Here is a 16,328-nt window from a genome sequence, read left to right on the forward strand (position 1 = left end):
TCAGAGATGCAGTTGAGTTTATTTCAGATGACAAATCAAATAAATAATCCTCACCAAAATGACTTAAGCGCATCCAAAACAAGTTGGTTTTCAGTCAATTGTTTACTTTTAATGCGTTTCTAAAACCTATGGTGCCTTTACTGCCATGTAGTTGTAATGAAAGGGAACTTTTTAAAAGTGGACAATTTAAATATGCTGAAAATATTATTTAATTACAAACTTCCAACTCTTTAATTTGAGGACAAAAACAACCTGCAATTAAACAGGAATCATCATGTATTAATTTTGCATGAAACTGTCAAACTCAGAGGGTAACACATTATATCGCTGCTACAGATAATGTGATTGGTCTGCAGTTAAGGGATTGGGCAGGAGTATTAATTAGATGCTGGTGTTTTGCTTTAGGAATCAATGATGAATGCTTAAATAATTTCAGAATGAAGCAAGAAATGTACAATAATTAAAATCTACAACAAACATGTTTGATTTGAACTCAAAATAAAAAATCTTTTAGCTACACAAACATTTAACAGTTGGGTAGAATGTAAAATATGTACAATAATTAGTTTAAAATTATGTATCACAATTTAAATTAAAATTATTACATACATAAATACTCACCAAACTTAATTGACTGGGACACATGGATAAGTTTTAATTAAGTTTAATTTTTGTCTGTTTTGTTTCGATAAAAATGACTTTTTTCCTGGTATTTCCATATTATATTTAAACACAGCAGATTCAACATGAGCTCACCTGCCACTGAAAACATGACCAGACTTTGTCTAACCTTCGTGGACATTTAGGAAGAGCCTGTTCAAAGGATGAAAATCATTCACCGAAGTGTATTTTTGTGTGCGTCAGAAAAGTTTGTTTCCATTTGAACGTCTTGTTGCAGGTGGAGCAGCTGTAAGGTTTTTCTCCCGTGTGACCCCTCATATGACGAGTTAAACTGATAAGTTGAACAAAACTTCGTCCACAAACAGAGCAACTGTAAGGTCTCTCTCCAGTGTGGGTTTTTGTGTGTTCTGCTAAAGTATGCTTCCTTTTAAAAGCTGCACCACAGACAGAACAACTGAATGGTCTTTCCTCTGAATGGATTCTCGTGTGCTCCATTAAAGTTATTTTCAAAGTAAAAGCTTTGTTACAGACGGAGCAGGTGTACGGTTTTTCTTCAGTGTGATGAGTCATGTGATAGGTCAGACTTTCCTTCCTGCCAAACTCTTGCCCACAAACGGAGCAGCTGAAAGGTTTTTCTTCAGTGTGACGTCTCATATGCCGTGTCACACTTTCCCTCCGGCTGAACTTTTGACCACAGATGGAGCAGGTGAAAGGTTTTTCTGTAGTATGACTTCTCATGTGAGAGGTGACATGTATCTTCCTTCCAAACCGCTGACCACAGATGGAGCAGCTGAAGGGTTTTTCTCCACTGTGTGTTCTCATGTGTTGAGCCAGGACGTGCTTCCAGGAAAAAGCTGCGTTGCAGATGGAGCAACTGAAAGGTTTCTCTCCTGTGTGGATTCTGCTGTGCCTCAAAACATCTGACTTTTGGTTAAAAGTTTTACCACATTCATGGCAGCTGTGTAGCTTCTTACGTGTGTCATACACCATATCAGTGACAGATAATGTATTTATAACAGGGTCCAATCCTGGCTTAGTTCCATCGCTCTCCTCCCAGTTTCCATCGCTGACATCTGTTTCTGAAGAACCTGAAGTTTTATCTTTATCATCTGATTCTAAACATTCGTCTGTTTCTGGTGAGTTTCTGTTTTCCTCAGTCTGACAGTCAGGAAGCTCTGAGAGATGAGGTTTCTCCTCCTCATCCTCGCTCTTTACATGGCCAGGGTTGAATATGAACTCTATGATCTTCGTCTCTTCCTGTTCCTCTTTAATTTCAAGGCGGTTCTGGTTCTGGACTGGTGAGGGAGTCCAGTTCTCCTCCTCAGCAGGAAGTTCCTCTTTCGTCAGCATCAGATGCTGGATGTCTGCAGGAAACACAAACGGGTTAAAGCGCACGGCTCTCATCTGAAGTGTCATATGAAGAGCACAGGCTGCGTTTCCACTATACGAACATTTTCCAGTTTTGGTGTCATCACCTCAACCAGTTATAGGGATTTTATATCCTGCACATCATCCTGGACAAGTCTGCATGGAAAGCTGAGGTCAAACATGCATAAAGTCTTAATTCTGTGTATAAACCTAAACAAAACAAAATTTAACAAAAATTAGCTCCGAATTTAAGCTTTAAAAAGAGCAAAGCGGTTTCAATTTTTAACCTACATACTCAATGTTATCATTTAAACATTTTAATGTTGCTCAAGGGGAATGAAATGAAGCTACAATTCTTTTCACCTTAACTTTTATCAGCATTTTATAGCGAGACCATAGCAGGTGGTTCATGCTAGAAACTCTGAATTAAAAGAAATACTACATGTCAACAAGTTAAGGGTACAGCATTTTTCCTCTGAGAAATCATTAAAAACTCGACATTAGTTTCATGATTTGAACAAATTAAGTATGGAGGAAAAAAAAGAAGAAATCTATAGTGGCACAAACAGAGAATTACTAAATCGCAGGGTAGCAACCCCAGGATAAAAAATATAATCCTTAACATGTCAAGCCTTAAAAAGGATGGGCTACAGCAACTGAAAAATGCAAACAAAAATCGTACAATGACAACATTTAGTGCTTTAGAAAACAATCCTTAAAAATAACGTAAAGAAAACAGCAACAAGGCTCGTTTATTATGTTACTATTCTCTCTGTTACCTTGAAACCGAGAGTGCATCTGCTCTCTGTGTGTCCGTCCCTCCATCTTTTTTTCTGATGTTTTCACACCAACACGGCAGAAGCTTTTCTCCCCTTTAACTCCACCAGATTTCCAGTCTGTCCTGCACAGCGGCTCTCTCTTCCCCTGTGTGATTGGTTTGGTTCCAGTTAACAGGCTAAGCTAATACTCCAAGCTGCTGTTGTTTCCGGGAATAAGCGCCGTTTTAAAACTGAGAGAAAACTGTAAGAAGCGCTGTAGTTTGTACGGCACGTTTACAACATATAAGGATGGTTAAATCAACTCAGAAATGCTCAAACTTAACAATAAACAATAGTTTTACATGGACTCTGCTGCTGGCAGGAAGTCATATCAGCTGGTTCTTGTTTGTGTTTAATGGCGGATCACAAACCACTTCAGGATGCACACCGCCACCTGTCGTCCCGGAGAACATACGACAGGATATGACCTGCTACACCGTGTTCAGATGGTAAAAAAATATCCCAAAGGGAAATTAAATGCTGTTGTGATTTTATCTAATTAATCTATATAATTTTCTTTACGTGGTGATGGACTTCCTGATAAGTGGATTTTTAAATAATCTAATTTATTGAATAGGTCTGCGGATTTGAGGCTTTTATTTTGAAGGCCACCAGGATGTATCGTGGTTCATCAACGGAAGTTGTTCATTCTAAGCGGTTTCTCTGTTAGCCGTTAGTGTTCCCAACATCCAGTCGTTGTAGTTAAGTAGTTAAGTGTATAATAGTGTTTTGATTGTCACGTTTTGCTCAAATTGTTTTTAAAAGATATTTTTACCTGATTTGGCGTCAGTTAGGCTGCTTAGCTGCCGACGTTAGCTTGATAATGTGTTAGCTAGAAGCAGTCAGGATGATGAAGATAAATAATCAGACAGATTGACGGGGAGCTGTTTGTGTGAAGTAGCAGCTAAAATGTCATCGCTGGAGGATCTGAGATTAAAACCATCCGATGAATCAACAGAAATTAACGGTATTTTTTTTTTTTAAATTGAAGTTGAATCACTTTCAGGTTGGATATTATTTATGAACATAATATGGGAGGTAGTGGCATAAACCTGAGTTTTTATTTATGTTTGTTTTCAGAAGAAACATTAAACATATCTGTATTAAAAATGGGAATTTAACACAAATGTGATAATGAATCATTCAGATATCTAATATGGGAGCAATTGGCAAAAATCAAATTTTGTACACATGCTTTGCAGTCCAAAAGTATTTGTGTCCAACTTTTCCAGTTTGTCAGCTGACGGTTTCTAACTTTAGTGTGTTTATTATGATTTTAATCAATAAACCAACAGAAAGCAGTGCATTCATGGAAGGTAATTTACATTGTTGTCAACATTTTTCTAAAATAAAAAAATTATTACAGCTTCTAATCTGTTTGTGTATGGCTCTACCAGCTTTGCACATTGAGAAATTTCTCTCTAATTCCCTTATTGCAAGAAAGAAAAGAAAAGGAAAAAATAAATATCTGACTGTATGATTCCAAATAAATACATTGTCTGGCTGGATGGAATAAAATGTGAATACTTTAGTAAGGCACAATCATAAAAAGGATCCAGTTTCAATTCAGGATGTTTACATTTATTTTATGTTCACTTCTGTCCTAAATGTATTCAATATGTGCTTTTCTCATTTTGTTGCTTGGGTGTTAAATAAGTTGTATTTAGACCAGGTGTATATACTTAAAGCTAAGGCGCTTTTGTGATCTGTTTTGTTTCCTGCAGATGTCCAGCAGCTGAAAGTAATCAAAGAGGAGCAGGTCCGCAGTCCCAAACTGGACCAGGATGACCAGAACCACCCACAGATTAAAGAAGAGCAGGAGGAAGCTGAGATTATTGAGTTCCAATTTAATACCATCAAGAGTGAAGAGGATGAAGGGAAATCTCAGTCTACAAAGATTCATCAAACCCATACTGAAGAGAATGGAGACTTTATGGGACCAGAACCAGATGAATGTTCAGAATCAGATCGTGAAGAAAAAAGTTCTGGTTCTTCAGAGACGGATGTCAGCGATGGAAACTGGGAGGAGAGCGGCGAACCACAGCCAAGTTTAAAATCAGGTGATATAATCTGTGACATCGAGTATAAACTACACACCTGCACTGATTGCGGGAAAGCGTTCAGCGGCAGGGAACGTCTGTTGAGACACAGAAAAGTCCACACAGGAGGGAGACCCTTCAGCTGCTCCTTTTGTGATGCAACTTTTAAAAGAAAGTATACTTTAGTCCAACACCTGAGAACCCACACAGGCGAGAAACCATTCAGCTGCTCCATCTGTGGCCAAAGCTACCGACACAGTGTGGGACTGAGCCGCCACATGAGGAGCCACACAGGGGAAAAACCGTACACCTGCTCCTTCTGTAAGGCCACCTTCAGATGGAAAAACACTTTCCTGGAGCACACGAGGATCCACACGGGGGAAAAACCCTTCAGCTGTGCCGTCTGTAACGCAACTTTCACATGGAAAAATTCCTATGTGGAACACATGAGAATTCATACGGGAGAGAGACCCTATGGCTGCACCCTGTGTGATGCATCCTTCAAAAGAAAATATACTCTAAAGCAGCACATGAGAACCCACACGGGTGAGAAACCTTTCATCTGCTCCATCTGCAGTCAGAGTTATCGACACAACGCGGGTTTGAACCGTCACATGAGGAGTCACTCGGGGGAGAAACCCTACATCTGCACCGTGTGCAAGTCTGCTTTTAAATGGAAGAACGCTCTGATGGAGCACACGAGAATCCACACAGGAGAAAAACCTTTCAACTGCTCTGTCTGTGCAGCAGCTTTTAGGAGGAAACAGGATTTTGTGAACCACACAAGAGTTCACAGCGGAGAAAAAGCCTTTAGTTGTTCCGTTTGTGGTCAAGGATTCAGCAAAACCTTATATTTAAATTCTCACATGAGAATTCATGAAGGACAGGAACCGTTGTGCTCTGCTGTCTCATGACTAAAAAAAATCACCTTAAATGTGTTCGAAGCAGCAGATGAGACTATTTAAAAGGTTAAAAAAAAATCAAAAATGTTGCTTTAACATTTTAGAAAGAAGCAGAACCACTGGCTGTGGGGATTTTATTAAAGTGGCATGGATTTACTGATGTGCATAAAAAATACAACTTTTTTGGAAATTGGACGAAGTCAGTTTTTTTAAAAATTAAATCTCGATTATGGATATGAAACTCCAGTCCTTCAGCTAAGGTACTTTTTTAACACCCTAATCACATAATTAGATCGTTAGCAGGACTCTGTCGAACTGGAAGATGACAGATGTTCCTTCAAACTGGACATTAAACATACAGGAATTAGGATGCAATTCCTTCTAGTGAACGTTTTTCTCATTCAGTTTCAAATCATAGCTTTGCTTCATCCTACTTTATCAAATTAGAATAAAAATGTTATTTTAGACTAAAACATGATTCAATAAGCTGCACTGAATCAAGAGCTTTACTGGGTTAGGGTCCCAATGATTCAATGCATTGAATTGCACCAGATCATTGTCTTCTCCGTGTGAAATCACTGATGTGTTATTTGTTGAAGCATCGTTCCAAGTTCATCATGACTCCGTTTTACTTCATGTTTGTGCCGAGAACAAAACTGTAGAATGTATTTCTAATGTGAAATAAACTTGAGCTGTATATTGTGAACATGTGAGTTAGTGTAATGTTTTAAAATAAGTCTTTTTAAGGAGAGAAATCATTGAACGAAAGCCACAAATAGAAGTCACCTTTGTAAACTGCCTCAAAGCATGTAGAGAGCACAACAAACGTGAAAGATTAAGATGTTCTGGTCTTTTTTTTACCAGAACTTTTCTTCTATCTGCAGTTAGCAGTATGTGTGGAGGAAAACTAAGATCCATATGGTGGTGGGATCATCATACTGTTGGGGTGCTTTTCATCAGCAGCAAGATGACTGGAGCTAAGTACAGATTTATGATTTATTTTATTTAAAACAGGGACCGTATTAACCACTGCTCCAGGTTACAGCCCTAAGTGCCAATTTCCGCCGGTAGTCGCAGATCCAGCTGATGTATAAAAAAAAAAAGATTCATGAAAACATCTGGATGCTATTCAGTATATATCAATAGCATGTTGAACAGTCATACAGAAAATCTGGTTAGAAGCCGCAAACGAGTAAAGACTGAGAACCGACCTCCTTTGGCCCAGTCAAAGTCCAGCCCTGAAACAAGTGAGCAGGCTGGTGATGCTTTAAATCTAATGTTAGGAGACGTTCCGTGTTAGTCTGACTGAGCTGGACCTAGTCTGCAAACATGAGTCTGCAAAACTTTAGTTTCTTGACGTGGAAGCTGGTAAAAACTATATATTAAGGGAATGGAGTGAAAACTTTGACTCAGTGGAGCTAAAACAAGATGCCAGGTACTCATTTCAGATTATTTTATTTTTAAAAAATCCCTAATACATTGAAATATTTTTAAAATTATGCCAACTCTGTGTTGGTTTATTGACGTTTGCAGTAGTAACAATGGGTGTGAAAACCTTTGAAATGCCCTGAATGTGTGAATGTGTGTCAGCATCGGCCTGCTTCTTATTGCAGCTCTGCCGGCGCTGCAGGTGCTGGATCCAGTAATTACTCCATCTTATCTTTGAGGGCTGGAAGCTGGGAGCTAAATGCCATCCTGTTCCTGAATCTGGCTGATAAATCTACGCCCGCCTGAACGACATGTTAAAGGTTTCCTTAATCAGACCTGGCTCGCTCTGATTGGACGGTTCAGGTAATGGAAACTCAGCTGGAGGTGAACATTTCTCACTAGACAGGAAGCAAAAAACATGAACAAAGTGGAAAATTACAAAGCAAGTTTATTCTAACAATGTAAAAACAAAAAATCTTACCAAGTATTTTTGATCTAGTTTCTAGTGAAAATCTCTTGGTACATTTGAAATACGACAAAACTAACTTACAAGTAATTTTTCTGCAAAATATCTATAAAAGTTCTAGTTTCATTGGCAGATTATTTCAGGTATAATGTGGGAAAATGTTTTGTTGTGAGTGGAATAATCTGCCAATGAAACTAGAACTTTTTCATCAATACTAAGGAGTTATATCTTTCTGAATAGTTGCTTGCAAGTCAGTTTTGTTTTATTTCAAGTGTACTAAAATTATTGCACAAGAAACTAGATCAAAAATACTTTGGTAAGATTTTGTTTGTTGCAGTGAGAAAAGTCAACCATTGTTGGATTTTTTTAGCACAATAGTAAAAATCTTACTAGAAAGGAAAATGAAATGTATTTAACAGAAGCTTCAGATTTCTCCCCTGTTGTCCCCAATTTCTGAAGTGGAGTGAATGGAAGCAGCTGAAAGTCTCACTTTTCTACATATTTCCAGTGGATGTTTAATTGCCGTCTCAAACTCTATAAATCACTTAGTTTTCACACAACAACATCCTGTTTGGCTTGATTTGTCATTTCAAGCTAATGCTACACGTTAGCTTTTGGGAGAAGAGAAACTGATTAAACTTCCATCATCAATTTTGAAGTATTTCTTAAGAAAAGGTTGATGGAAACCTCAAAATTTTTGGAAAAACATTTTTTACTCTCTCTCTTGGTGTTTTTTAGGCTTTTCCAAAAAAGAGTTAATGTACAAAAAGGAAGACAGAGATGTGTTTAATATTTGTTTGACCTGCTAAATGAAGTAAAGTATCAATGCTGCTCAGATTCGGAGCAGAACTTACAGCCACCATTTTGTCTGATTACAGACCCACTGGGTAAAGAAACATGGCTGGATGTGGCGCCATTCTGTCGGTCTCAATCTGTTGATCTATGGCAATATTTCAAAATAAATATGAATTATTGAAGTGCTAAAATAAACTGAAGATTTTATCACTACTTTATTATTGGATGTTGTGTAACATACTGAAACATGAAAGTTGTGCTTCACTAACTTGTTAGAATTAAACATTTTTTCCAAACACATTTTTTGTTAATATTGTAAAAACCACAATGTCTGGGTTTTAGCCATGTTTACAAAGGGTAATGATGTATATTTTTCTTATTCAGAATTGCCATATGGTTACATTTACAACTGGATATACGAGTTAAATCTGTTTTATGTTCTTTTTTTCTCTTAACTTTAGTTAAACAAACAAGGAGTTTAAACACAGAATCTATTTGTGTTTTTGTTTCCAGTACTATTACCTAACACCAGTAAACAACCATCCAGCAGATCTTCATCTGCATGTAAATTTAAATGACATTTTAATACGACACAAAGCAGTGAAGAAAAGCAGAGGTCTTTGTACTGAGCTCTGTGGTACACCACCATTTATTTAATTGCAAAAACGATAAAGATTCACGGACAAAAAACATACAAATAGGCAGATAAAGAACAACATCTGTTTCAAATAACTTTATATACCAGAGAACAAACAGTAAACGTAAAGTAGACATTGAATTTCAGATACTTTAAAAATAATTTACAACAAACAGAGAAAGACAAACAACCTGAACTAAATGTTTACGGCTGTGCTTCAAGAATAAATACAATAATCCACATTTATGTGTTTAAGACATATTTCAAATTTATCTGACAACAAAAGTTTGTGTTTGACTCATCAGGTGAATAAATTAGAAAATCATAAAATCATTTCCGTAACGCAGCTTTGTGAAAAATCTTTACTAACAGAAACAAAAGAATCTGAATTACAGACAGAAACTTTTAAACCAAAAACACTGAGACGAACAGGAGAGAGAGAGTCAGTGCGTTCTTCTATCTGTGAGGACCGGGTCCGTTTGACCCGATTATAGATTAACGATTAGATTTCACCTCCTCTCAGGACAAAAGTAACGATCAGTAGCAGCGCAGGAAGAAGGTGTTGCAGGCCGTTCCTCTCAGGCAGTCGCAGAGCCGGCCGATCCGAGGTCCATGTTTCATCGCACAGCGCTCGCCCACGTCGCACTGACAGGACACACAGCAGGCTCAATTTAATCTGATTTAACCCGATTTAATCTGATTTAATCTGATTTAAGTTGCCATTTTATTGAGTTAATTAAAGCAGAGTTTTAACACCAGGATTTCCTGTGTTTTTAGTGTTTGGTGCAAACAGACTGCAGACATTGTTAGAAAGAAAAATTAATTAGACAAGATGATACACTGGATTTCCTTCTGATAATTAATTAGAGCAACAGACATAGTGACTTTAAAACTAAAGGGGAAATTATTCTTTTTGTCATCAATCTTTTTAGTTTATAAAAATATGAATTGTTTTGAGACTTTTTTACTATATTGGCCAACATGCATGATATGATATCTACCCATGTTTTTCATATAAATGTAATATTTGTTCTCAAATCTGTGTTTTTTGTGACTTTTTCATGAACTTTGAACCAACTTGACGCTGCACAAATGAATCTGATTGATATTTTGATTAATAAAATCATATTTCTCGCCTCAGAAAATAACAGAACATCAAACCCAGGCTTGGTTGAAGCCAACATTGGTTGTGCTCAGTGATGCTGATGTTGGCGGCAGCAGCTGCCGTGTGCGGTTTGAGAGCCGTCAGTCATGTTCTCACCCTGGGGATGACGCTGGCCTTCTTCTCCACGGAGAGGCCGACTCTGCTGTCAGCTTCGTCCAGGAGACCCTGCAGAGCTTCAGCCTGCTCACGCAAACCAGACACAGACACGCCGTCAGCGACACAAATAAGACGTTCACACAAATAAGACGTTCACACAAATAAGACGTTCACACCTGTCTGACGGTTTCTGGCCACATGGCAGCTCAGGGTGAGTCTGTCGGCAGGACAACTCTGCTAATGGAGGCTTTTACAGTCATTTTGTTATATTTCCTTATATTACGTTTCTTTTGGACAATTTACATTTATTTTAAAAAAAGTGTTATAGTTTTAAGGTGTGTAATTAAGTGCCTCAGTTAGTAGTAGTAGTAGTAGTTAACTGCTAACTAGCTAATTTTCATTTTCTAAGAGATGGAGTTAACAGTTAACTTAACTGCTGGAAACTTGCATGTTAAAATTGTAGCTACTAGTTAGCAGTTAGCTAACTAGTTAACAGCTTAACATGTAGCCAGATGCTAACGCTAAGCCAGAGTTAGCAGTTAACTCAATTTAACTGCTAACTCTTAGCCAACTGCTAGAGCTTGTAGTTTGTTTCAGAAATGATTAACTGCTAACAAACTCACAGTTACGTGTTTAAATTAGAGGTTACTTTAGGCTAAATACCAACATCTTTTTATGATGTAACGCACTTTGAACTGCCAGGTTGCTGAAATGTGCTGAATAAACTTGATCGATTGATTGATTGTAATTCTTCTCACCCAAGCTATTTAGCTCAAGCCAACTGCTAACAGTTAGCATGCAAACAGTTAAATACTTGAATTACGTTAGTTTAAGTTAGTTTAGCTACTAATGAGCCAACTGACAAATCACCAGAATTAGCAGTTATCTTAAGCTGAAGTTGACAGTTTGTTTAATAAATTAACTGCTAACAAGCTAACAGTTACCTAAGGTAACTGCCACCTCCAGGACTTAAAAATGGAAACTTAGCTAGATAGCAGGTGTTGTTAGCTAATAACTGACTCCCTGCTAACTGCTGGAGCTGACAGTTTGCTTAATAAACTGCTAGCTCCTACCAAGCTAGCAACAGCTTCAGGTAACTGCTAGCAAGCTAACTAATAACTCTAACTACAAGAGGCTGGCTGTAATGGCTAAAACTCAAGACTAAACCGTAAACTGTTTGTTTGAAATATTTTATTTTATTATACAAACATTAAATCTACCATTTCCATCCCTTTAGGGTTAATATTTATTTGACCTCACTAAGGCTTAACCTTTCCAAATATGACGCACTTTAAAAGTGAAAGTCTGTTCTTGTTTGTCAATCGATATTCTTTTTCTTCTATGGTGTTAAACAAAGAAGATCAATTTGCATTAAACCAAATGAATTAATTTCCTTGGAGCCTGTCGATGTTTGAATTTAGTTAATCCAGATAAAAGAATATTAGTTGATTTAAGAGATTTGATAGCAAATTGTCGTAAAGTAACATGATTTGTTTAAGTTGAGTGAGAATAAAAAGAAAATTAAAATAATTGAAAGTATATGGATTTTGTCAAACTAACACAGAAAGTATATTTAATTTATCTAAGTTCTGTTTTATCTACCTGAAGTTATTTTCAGTAGGTTTAGAAAATGTAACATAAACAAATAAAGAAAATGTGAGTGAAATAGTGAGCAGTTCATATAAAAACAACAGAAAGACGCGTTTTCCCTATAAATGATAACCTGAATAAAACGGTAAAATAAACCATAGAGGGATTTTGTTTTCCTCTCAGCGTCTCTGAGTTTTCCTGCGTCATCCGAATGCACCACCATGACCTTTCAATGACATTTCCTGACCTTATCATCAGCATTGACTAAATGTTTCTGAAACTAATAAACCACCAGTTTTAAATCTTGGACCTGAATCTTTATTATCTTTAATTCAGTTCAGCTTTTTGATCATAAAATAAGTTAATTGTGTTTTTAAACCTCCTGATATCCTGAAATAATCAAATATTTAGCACCAATTTCAAATTCTGTCACTAAGTTCATGCAAATATTTATTTATTATTGACTATTTATTGATATTGTGTTTAGATATTTTATCTAAAGTCACTGTTTTACCATTTTGTCACAGTTATTTACTTTACATTTATTAATTTTATTTCATATTTACCTTCATTTTTCAAAGGAACAACAGAATCCTCCATTTTCTCTTATTTATTTTAATTTTTACATTTGACAGCTGATTATTTAGAAACTTTTTACAGTTTCTTGTGTAGTTTGAGCTTAAACATACATTATTTTGTCTTTTTTAGTAGTTAAATATAATAAATAAACAATAATTTTAACATAATTTTACTCAGAATAAGCCTGAATGTTTTTATAAATGCTGTATTTATGTACATGTTGCACTAAATATCACATGCAGCTTAAAATCAACATTATTTACTTTTAAAAACTTTGCTACAATAAACTTGAGCTTCAATATTTACTTATATTTTATTATATTATCAATATGTATCAATGGATTTGACTTTTTCTACTAAAACAACTTTATTGAACTCTGATGCCCATTTATCCAACCATTAAAAAACCTCCTGGTGAGGGAAACACTCACCAGTTCAAATCCAAAGGTCGGCTCGTCCGGTGCCGCCGGCAGCTGACCCTCAGTTGACCTTTCACCCTGACAAATGGATGACATCACTGACAGGAAGATGGACAGGTAGACGACCGCTCGCAGGCTCTCCATCTCCACAGTGAGGACACCTAAAAAAATCAAAAACTGAAATGAAAACCATCAAACTACCAAACTACCAAACTTTTAAATAAGGCAGAAATTTACTTTAAATGTGGAAAATAATTAAAAACTGATGAGAAAAATGTTCGATTTCCTCGTCTGCGGCTCCGCTGCGGTTATCGGTGTTTCCGTCTTCAAGTTTTCTGCGTGAGCTCCAGCTTCTCCCACTCCTTTATTTATACTGCCTCTTCCTCCTCCTCCTCCTCTTCCTCTTTCTCCTCTTCCTCCTCCTCCTCTTCCTCGTCTGCTGCTCCTCACTCAGATTATTCATGTATTCGGCTCGTCAGATAAACCGTGACCCTGTGTCGTCCTGTGATTGATGGTCTGCAGCTTTTCTGAGTTACCATTAAACACCTTGATCTGATGTATATGTGGAGGTCAAAGGTCAGCTGATGACGAGAACCAGCAGAAACGGCTCAGCTGAAACCTTTCTGTGTTGATCATAAGATGTGGAGGCCACCTGAGTTTTATTGAGAATGTTCTGATATTTTAAAGCGCTCACTGTGCTCCAAAAACGAGCCCACAGCATCATAGCTCCTTCACCGTGCTTTGTAAAAAAAATTTAAGTGTTTGTTGCTGAAAGGTTCAATCATACACTGCAAAAACACAAAATATTACCAAGTATTTCTGTCTAGTTTCTTGTGTAAATATCTTACTTCACTTTAAATAAGACAAAATTAACCTACAAGTGACTTTTCAATAAAATATAGAAGCTTGTTTTAAGTGAAAAATTCCTTATTATTGTTTAGAAAAAGCGCTAGTTCCACAGGGAGTTTATTTAATTTATAACATGGGAAAAATTTCTTTTTATAAGTGAAATAATCTGCCAGGGGACCTAGAACTGGGTTGCTAGGTAACGGGCTGGGCGTGGCCGGGGTTGCTAGGTTACAGGCTGGGCGTGGCTGGGGTTGCTAGGTAACTGCTCTCTGCCCCTTGTCAGTGGAACTAGAACTTTTTATTAATATTAAGCTCTTATTTTAAGCTCTACAAGCTCTTCTTTTACTGAAAAGTATTTATTTAAAGTTTATTACGATATTTTTAATAGAAACTCTGCCAGGAGCTTCCTATGACTATTTATTTTAGTTTTTGATTTTTCTGTGTGTGTAATTTATGTCTTTGTTTTGGTGAGAATTGATCTGTGTGGGTAATTCTGTCTTTTATTTCTACTCTTATTTGATTTCTTTAATTACCAATAAATTAATTATTGTAATTATTAATGTTTTTGTTTCTATTGTTGCTTTTATTTGTAATCTTTTGGTTATTTTCTGTCTGTGCTGATCAGTTTTATGTCTTTTCTCGATCTAGTTGTTCATCACGATGCTTTGCCTCTTATAGTTTTTCATGGTTTGCTGCTTTACGTGTCATTTCACCGGATCCGAACTGCATTATTTAAGTTATTGTGTCACTTTAAATGTTTCTAGACCATAATTAAACTCTGAGGAAAGTTGTTTTTTTTTTGTGAAAAAGGTTGAAAAAGATTAATTAAAAGCTGTAGTAATCCTCTGAGGGATCCGTCTAATACCTGGAAACGACCAGAGAAATCCCCCTGTCTCCACCTGCTCATTAAACAAAGGCAGCAGGTCAAAGGTCAGCAGCCTCAGGAGTTTCTGTTTATCATACGAATCGATGGAGTCGCGTCCTGCTAACAGCAGCTGGTTCAGGTCAGCTCTGAGCTTAATAATGACGCAGGAGGAAAAGCTTTGTGCCCTTTTCTTCGTCTGATTTGCATCGTGCTGCGACCTGCAGCTCGGCTGCTCCGGTCTCTGCTTTCATCTCGGCTTTCATTAACGGCTAAATGTCATGGTAGCTCCTATCTCAGCCGCTGCACCTCCGACGGCGCGTCCAGAGAGAGACGAACCGAAACATTCAGCTTAAGGCAAAAATAACAGCATTAAACACGGGGAGTTCACTCTAGATTAAATGGGAGACAACATCTTGAATATGTATTTCTGGAGCAGCGATTTGTAACTTTCACCTTTAAAGAGAAATGTTTTAAAAGTGACAGAAAACTGAATGACTTGTCAGTAGATTGAACAAACAACAGATTCAGTGAGGAAACCCAACGAAACGTCATAAGCCTGAGAAAAAAGCAACAGATTTGAACAAGAATCTTGTTAGAAAAATCAAAGTAAATGTTTGATTTGCTTTCTTCCGTATAAAAAGCTCACAATGAAAAGTTTTTCATATCATGTAAGTTTTTTAGGATTTCAGTTTAAAGATATAAAGATTATTTTGGTTAGTTTGACTGCAATGAATCAAAACTGACCGAAAGACAAGATTATTTATACAGATCAACACTGAAATGCTGTTGTGAGTTTTAACTCTAAATTACAGTAAAATAGTTGCTAAAAAATAATTCTGATTTTAATTCACAATCTAGCTTTAATTTTTGAATTTTCACTTTTCTTTTCACACAAAATTTTGATTTTAATCTGAGATTTTTTTTCTCCAAAAAATTCCAAATTTTATTTGTTTTCTACATTTTTTTCTCAGAACTTTGACTTTAGTCTCAGAATTTTTACTTTTATTCCACAACACAATTTCAGATTTAATCACAGGGTTCTTATTTTTATAAAGAAATTTTAAAATAATTTTTCTGAATTTAATCCTTTTTTTTGTCAAGATTCTGGGAAAAAGTCAGTATTGTGAGAATGAAGTAAGAATTTTGAGGTTAAAATGAGTAAATAAACAAAAGTAATAATCATGAGAAAAAAGTCACAATTGTGACTTTTTTAATTCACTATAGTCATTTTAAATTCTCATTTCAATCTCTTAATCCTGACATTTTCACCATAAATCTGAGATTGAAGTCAGGATTAAATTCTTTAGAGGCACTATTCTTCGTCCGTACTAAATAGCATAAAGTTAAGTTTAAATTTCATGCTTTATTTAAATAAATGTGGCTGATTTATCACAGCAGCCATGTTGGATTTTGAGATCAGAGTTGATATCATGGAAACAGAAACTCAAGGTGAAAAATAAGTTTCAATTTCATTCACTGTTGGTTAATGAAAATTACTGCCAAGAAACTAAGAATTAATGAATGTAGGGAAGTATTTTCTTCTAAATTAATTACCTAAATTCAGTTATTTATGTTTTGAGCATATTCACTCCTTATCCAGCCGTAGATCCACATCAGGTAAAGAGAAACTTTTTCTGTTTGTTTTTTTTTCCATCTGAATTGGTATAAAACCAGCAGCCGGAGATAAATCT

General features: G+C 36.3%; 3 protein-coding genes across 5 annotated transcripts; 1 reads left to right on the top strand and 2 right to left on the bottom strand.

Annotated features, from left to right (window-relative positions):
- LOC103472558 (uncharacterized) lies at positions 1-3,163 on the bottom strand. Of its 2 annotated transcripts, XM_008422269.3 has the most exons (3): positions 2,769-3,163; positions 2,073-2,145; positions 1-1,985 (listed from the first exon to the last, which is right to left on the bottom strand). In XM_008422269.3, exon 3 carries the CDS (start codon positions 1,969-1,971, stop codon positions 832-834), a length of 1,140 nt encoding a protein of 379 aa, XP_008420491.1. In that variant the 5' UTR covers positions 1,972-1,985; positions 2,073-2,145; positions 2,769-3,163; the 3' UTR covers positions 1-831. The 2 variants fall into 2 exon arrangements, with proteins under 2 accessions (XP_008420491.1, XP_008420490.1); XM_008422268.3 differs by lacking the exon at positions 2,073-2,145 and having other exon boundaries at positions 2,769-3,161.
- Positions 3,164-3,342: 179 nt separating this feature from the next.
- LOC145553681 (uncharacterized) lies at positions 3,343-9,047 on the top strand. Its single transcript, XM_081612529.1, has 2 exons — positions 3,343-3,774; positions 4,532-9,047. The coding sequence occupies exons 1-2, from the start codon at positions 3,717-3,719 to the stop codon at positions 5,758-5,760; spliced, it is 1,287 nt and encodes a 428-aa protein (XP_081468655.1). The 5' UTR covers positions 3,343-3,716; the 3' UTR covers positions 5,761-9,047.
- A 16-nt stretch (positions 9,048-9,063) lies between these two features.
- cart4 (cocaine- and amphetamine-regulated transcript 4) lies at positions 9,064-13,292 on the bottom strand. Of its 2 annotated transcripts, none has more exons than XM_008422265.3 (4): positions 13,161-13,292; positions 12,936-13,084; positions 10,336-10,419; positions 9,064-9,719 (listed from the first exon to the last, which is right to left on the bottom strand). In XM_008422265.3, the coding sequence occupies exons 2-4, from the start codon at positions 13,065-13,067 to the stop codon at positions 9,612-9,614; spliced, it is 324 nt and encodes a 107-aa protein (XP_008420487.1). In that variant the 5' UTR covers positions 13,068-13,084; positions 13,161-13,292; the 3' UTR covers positions 9,064-9,611. The 2 variants fall into 2 exon arrangements, with proteins under 2 accessions (XP_008420487.1, XP_008420489.1); XM_008422267.3 differs by having other exon boundaries at positions 12,936-13,067; positions 13,161-13,271.
- Between the last annotated feature and the right edge of the window lie 3,036 nt (positions 13,293-16,328).

Source organism: Poecilia reticulata, chromosome 11 (assembly GCF_904066995.2).
Source record: "Poecilia reticulata chromosome 11, P_reticulata-male-v2, whole genome shotgun sequence".
NCBI classification, from domain to species: Eukaryota; Metazoa; Chordata; class Actinopteri; order Cyprinodontiformes; family Poeciliidae; genus Poecilia; species Poecilia reticulata.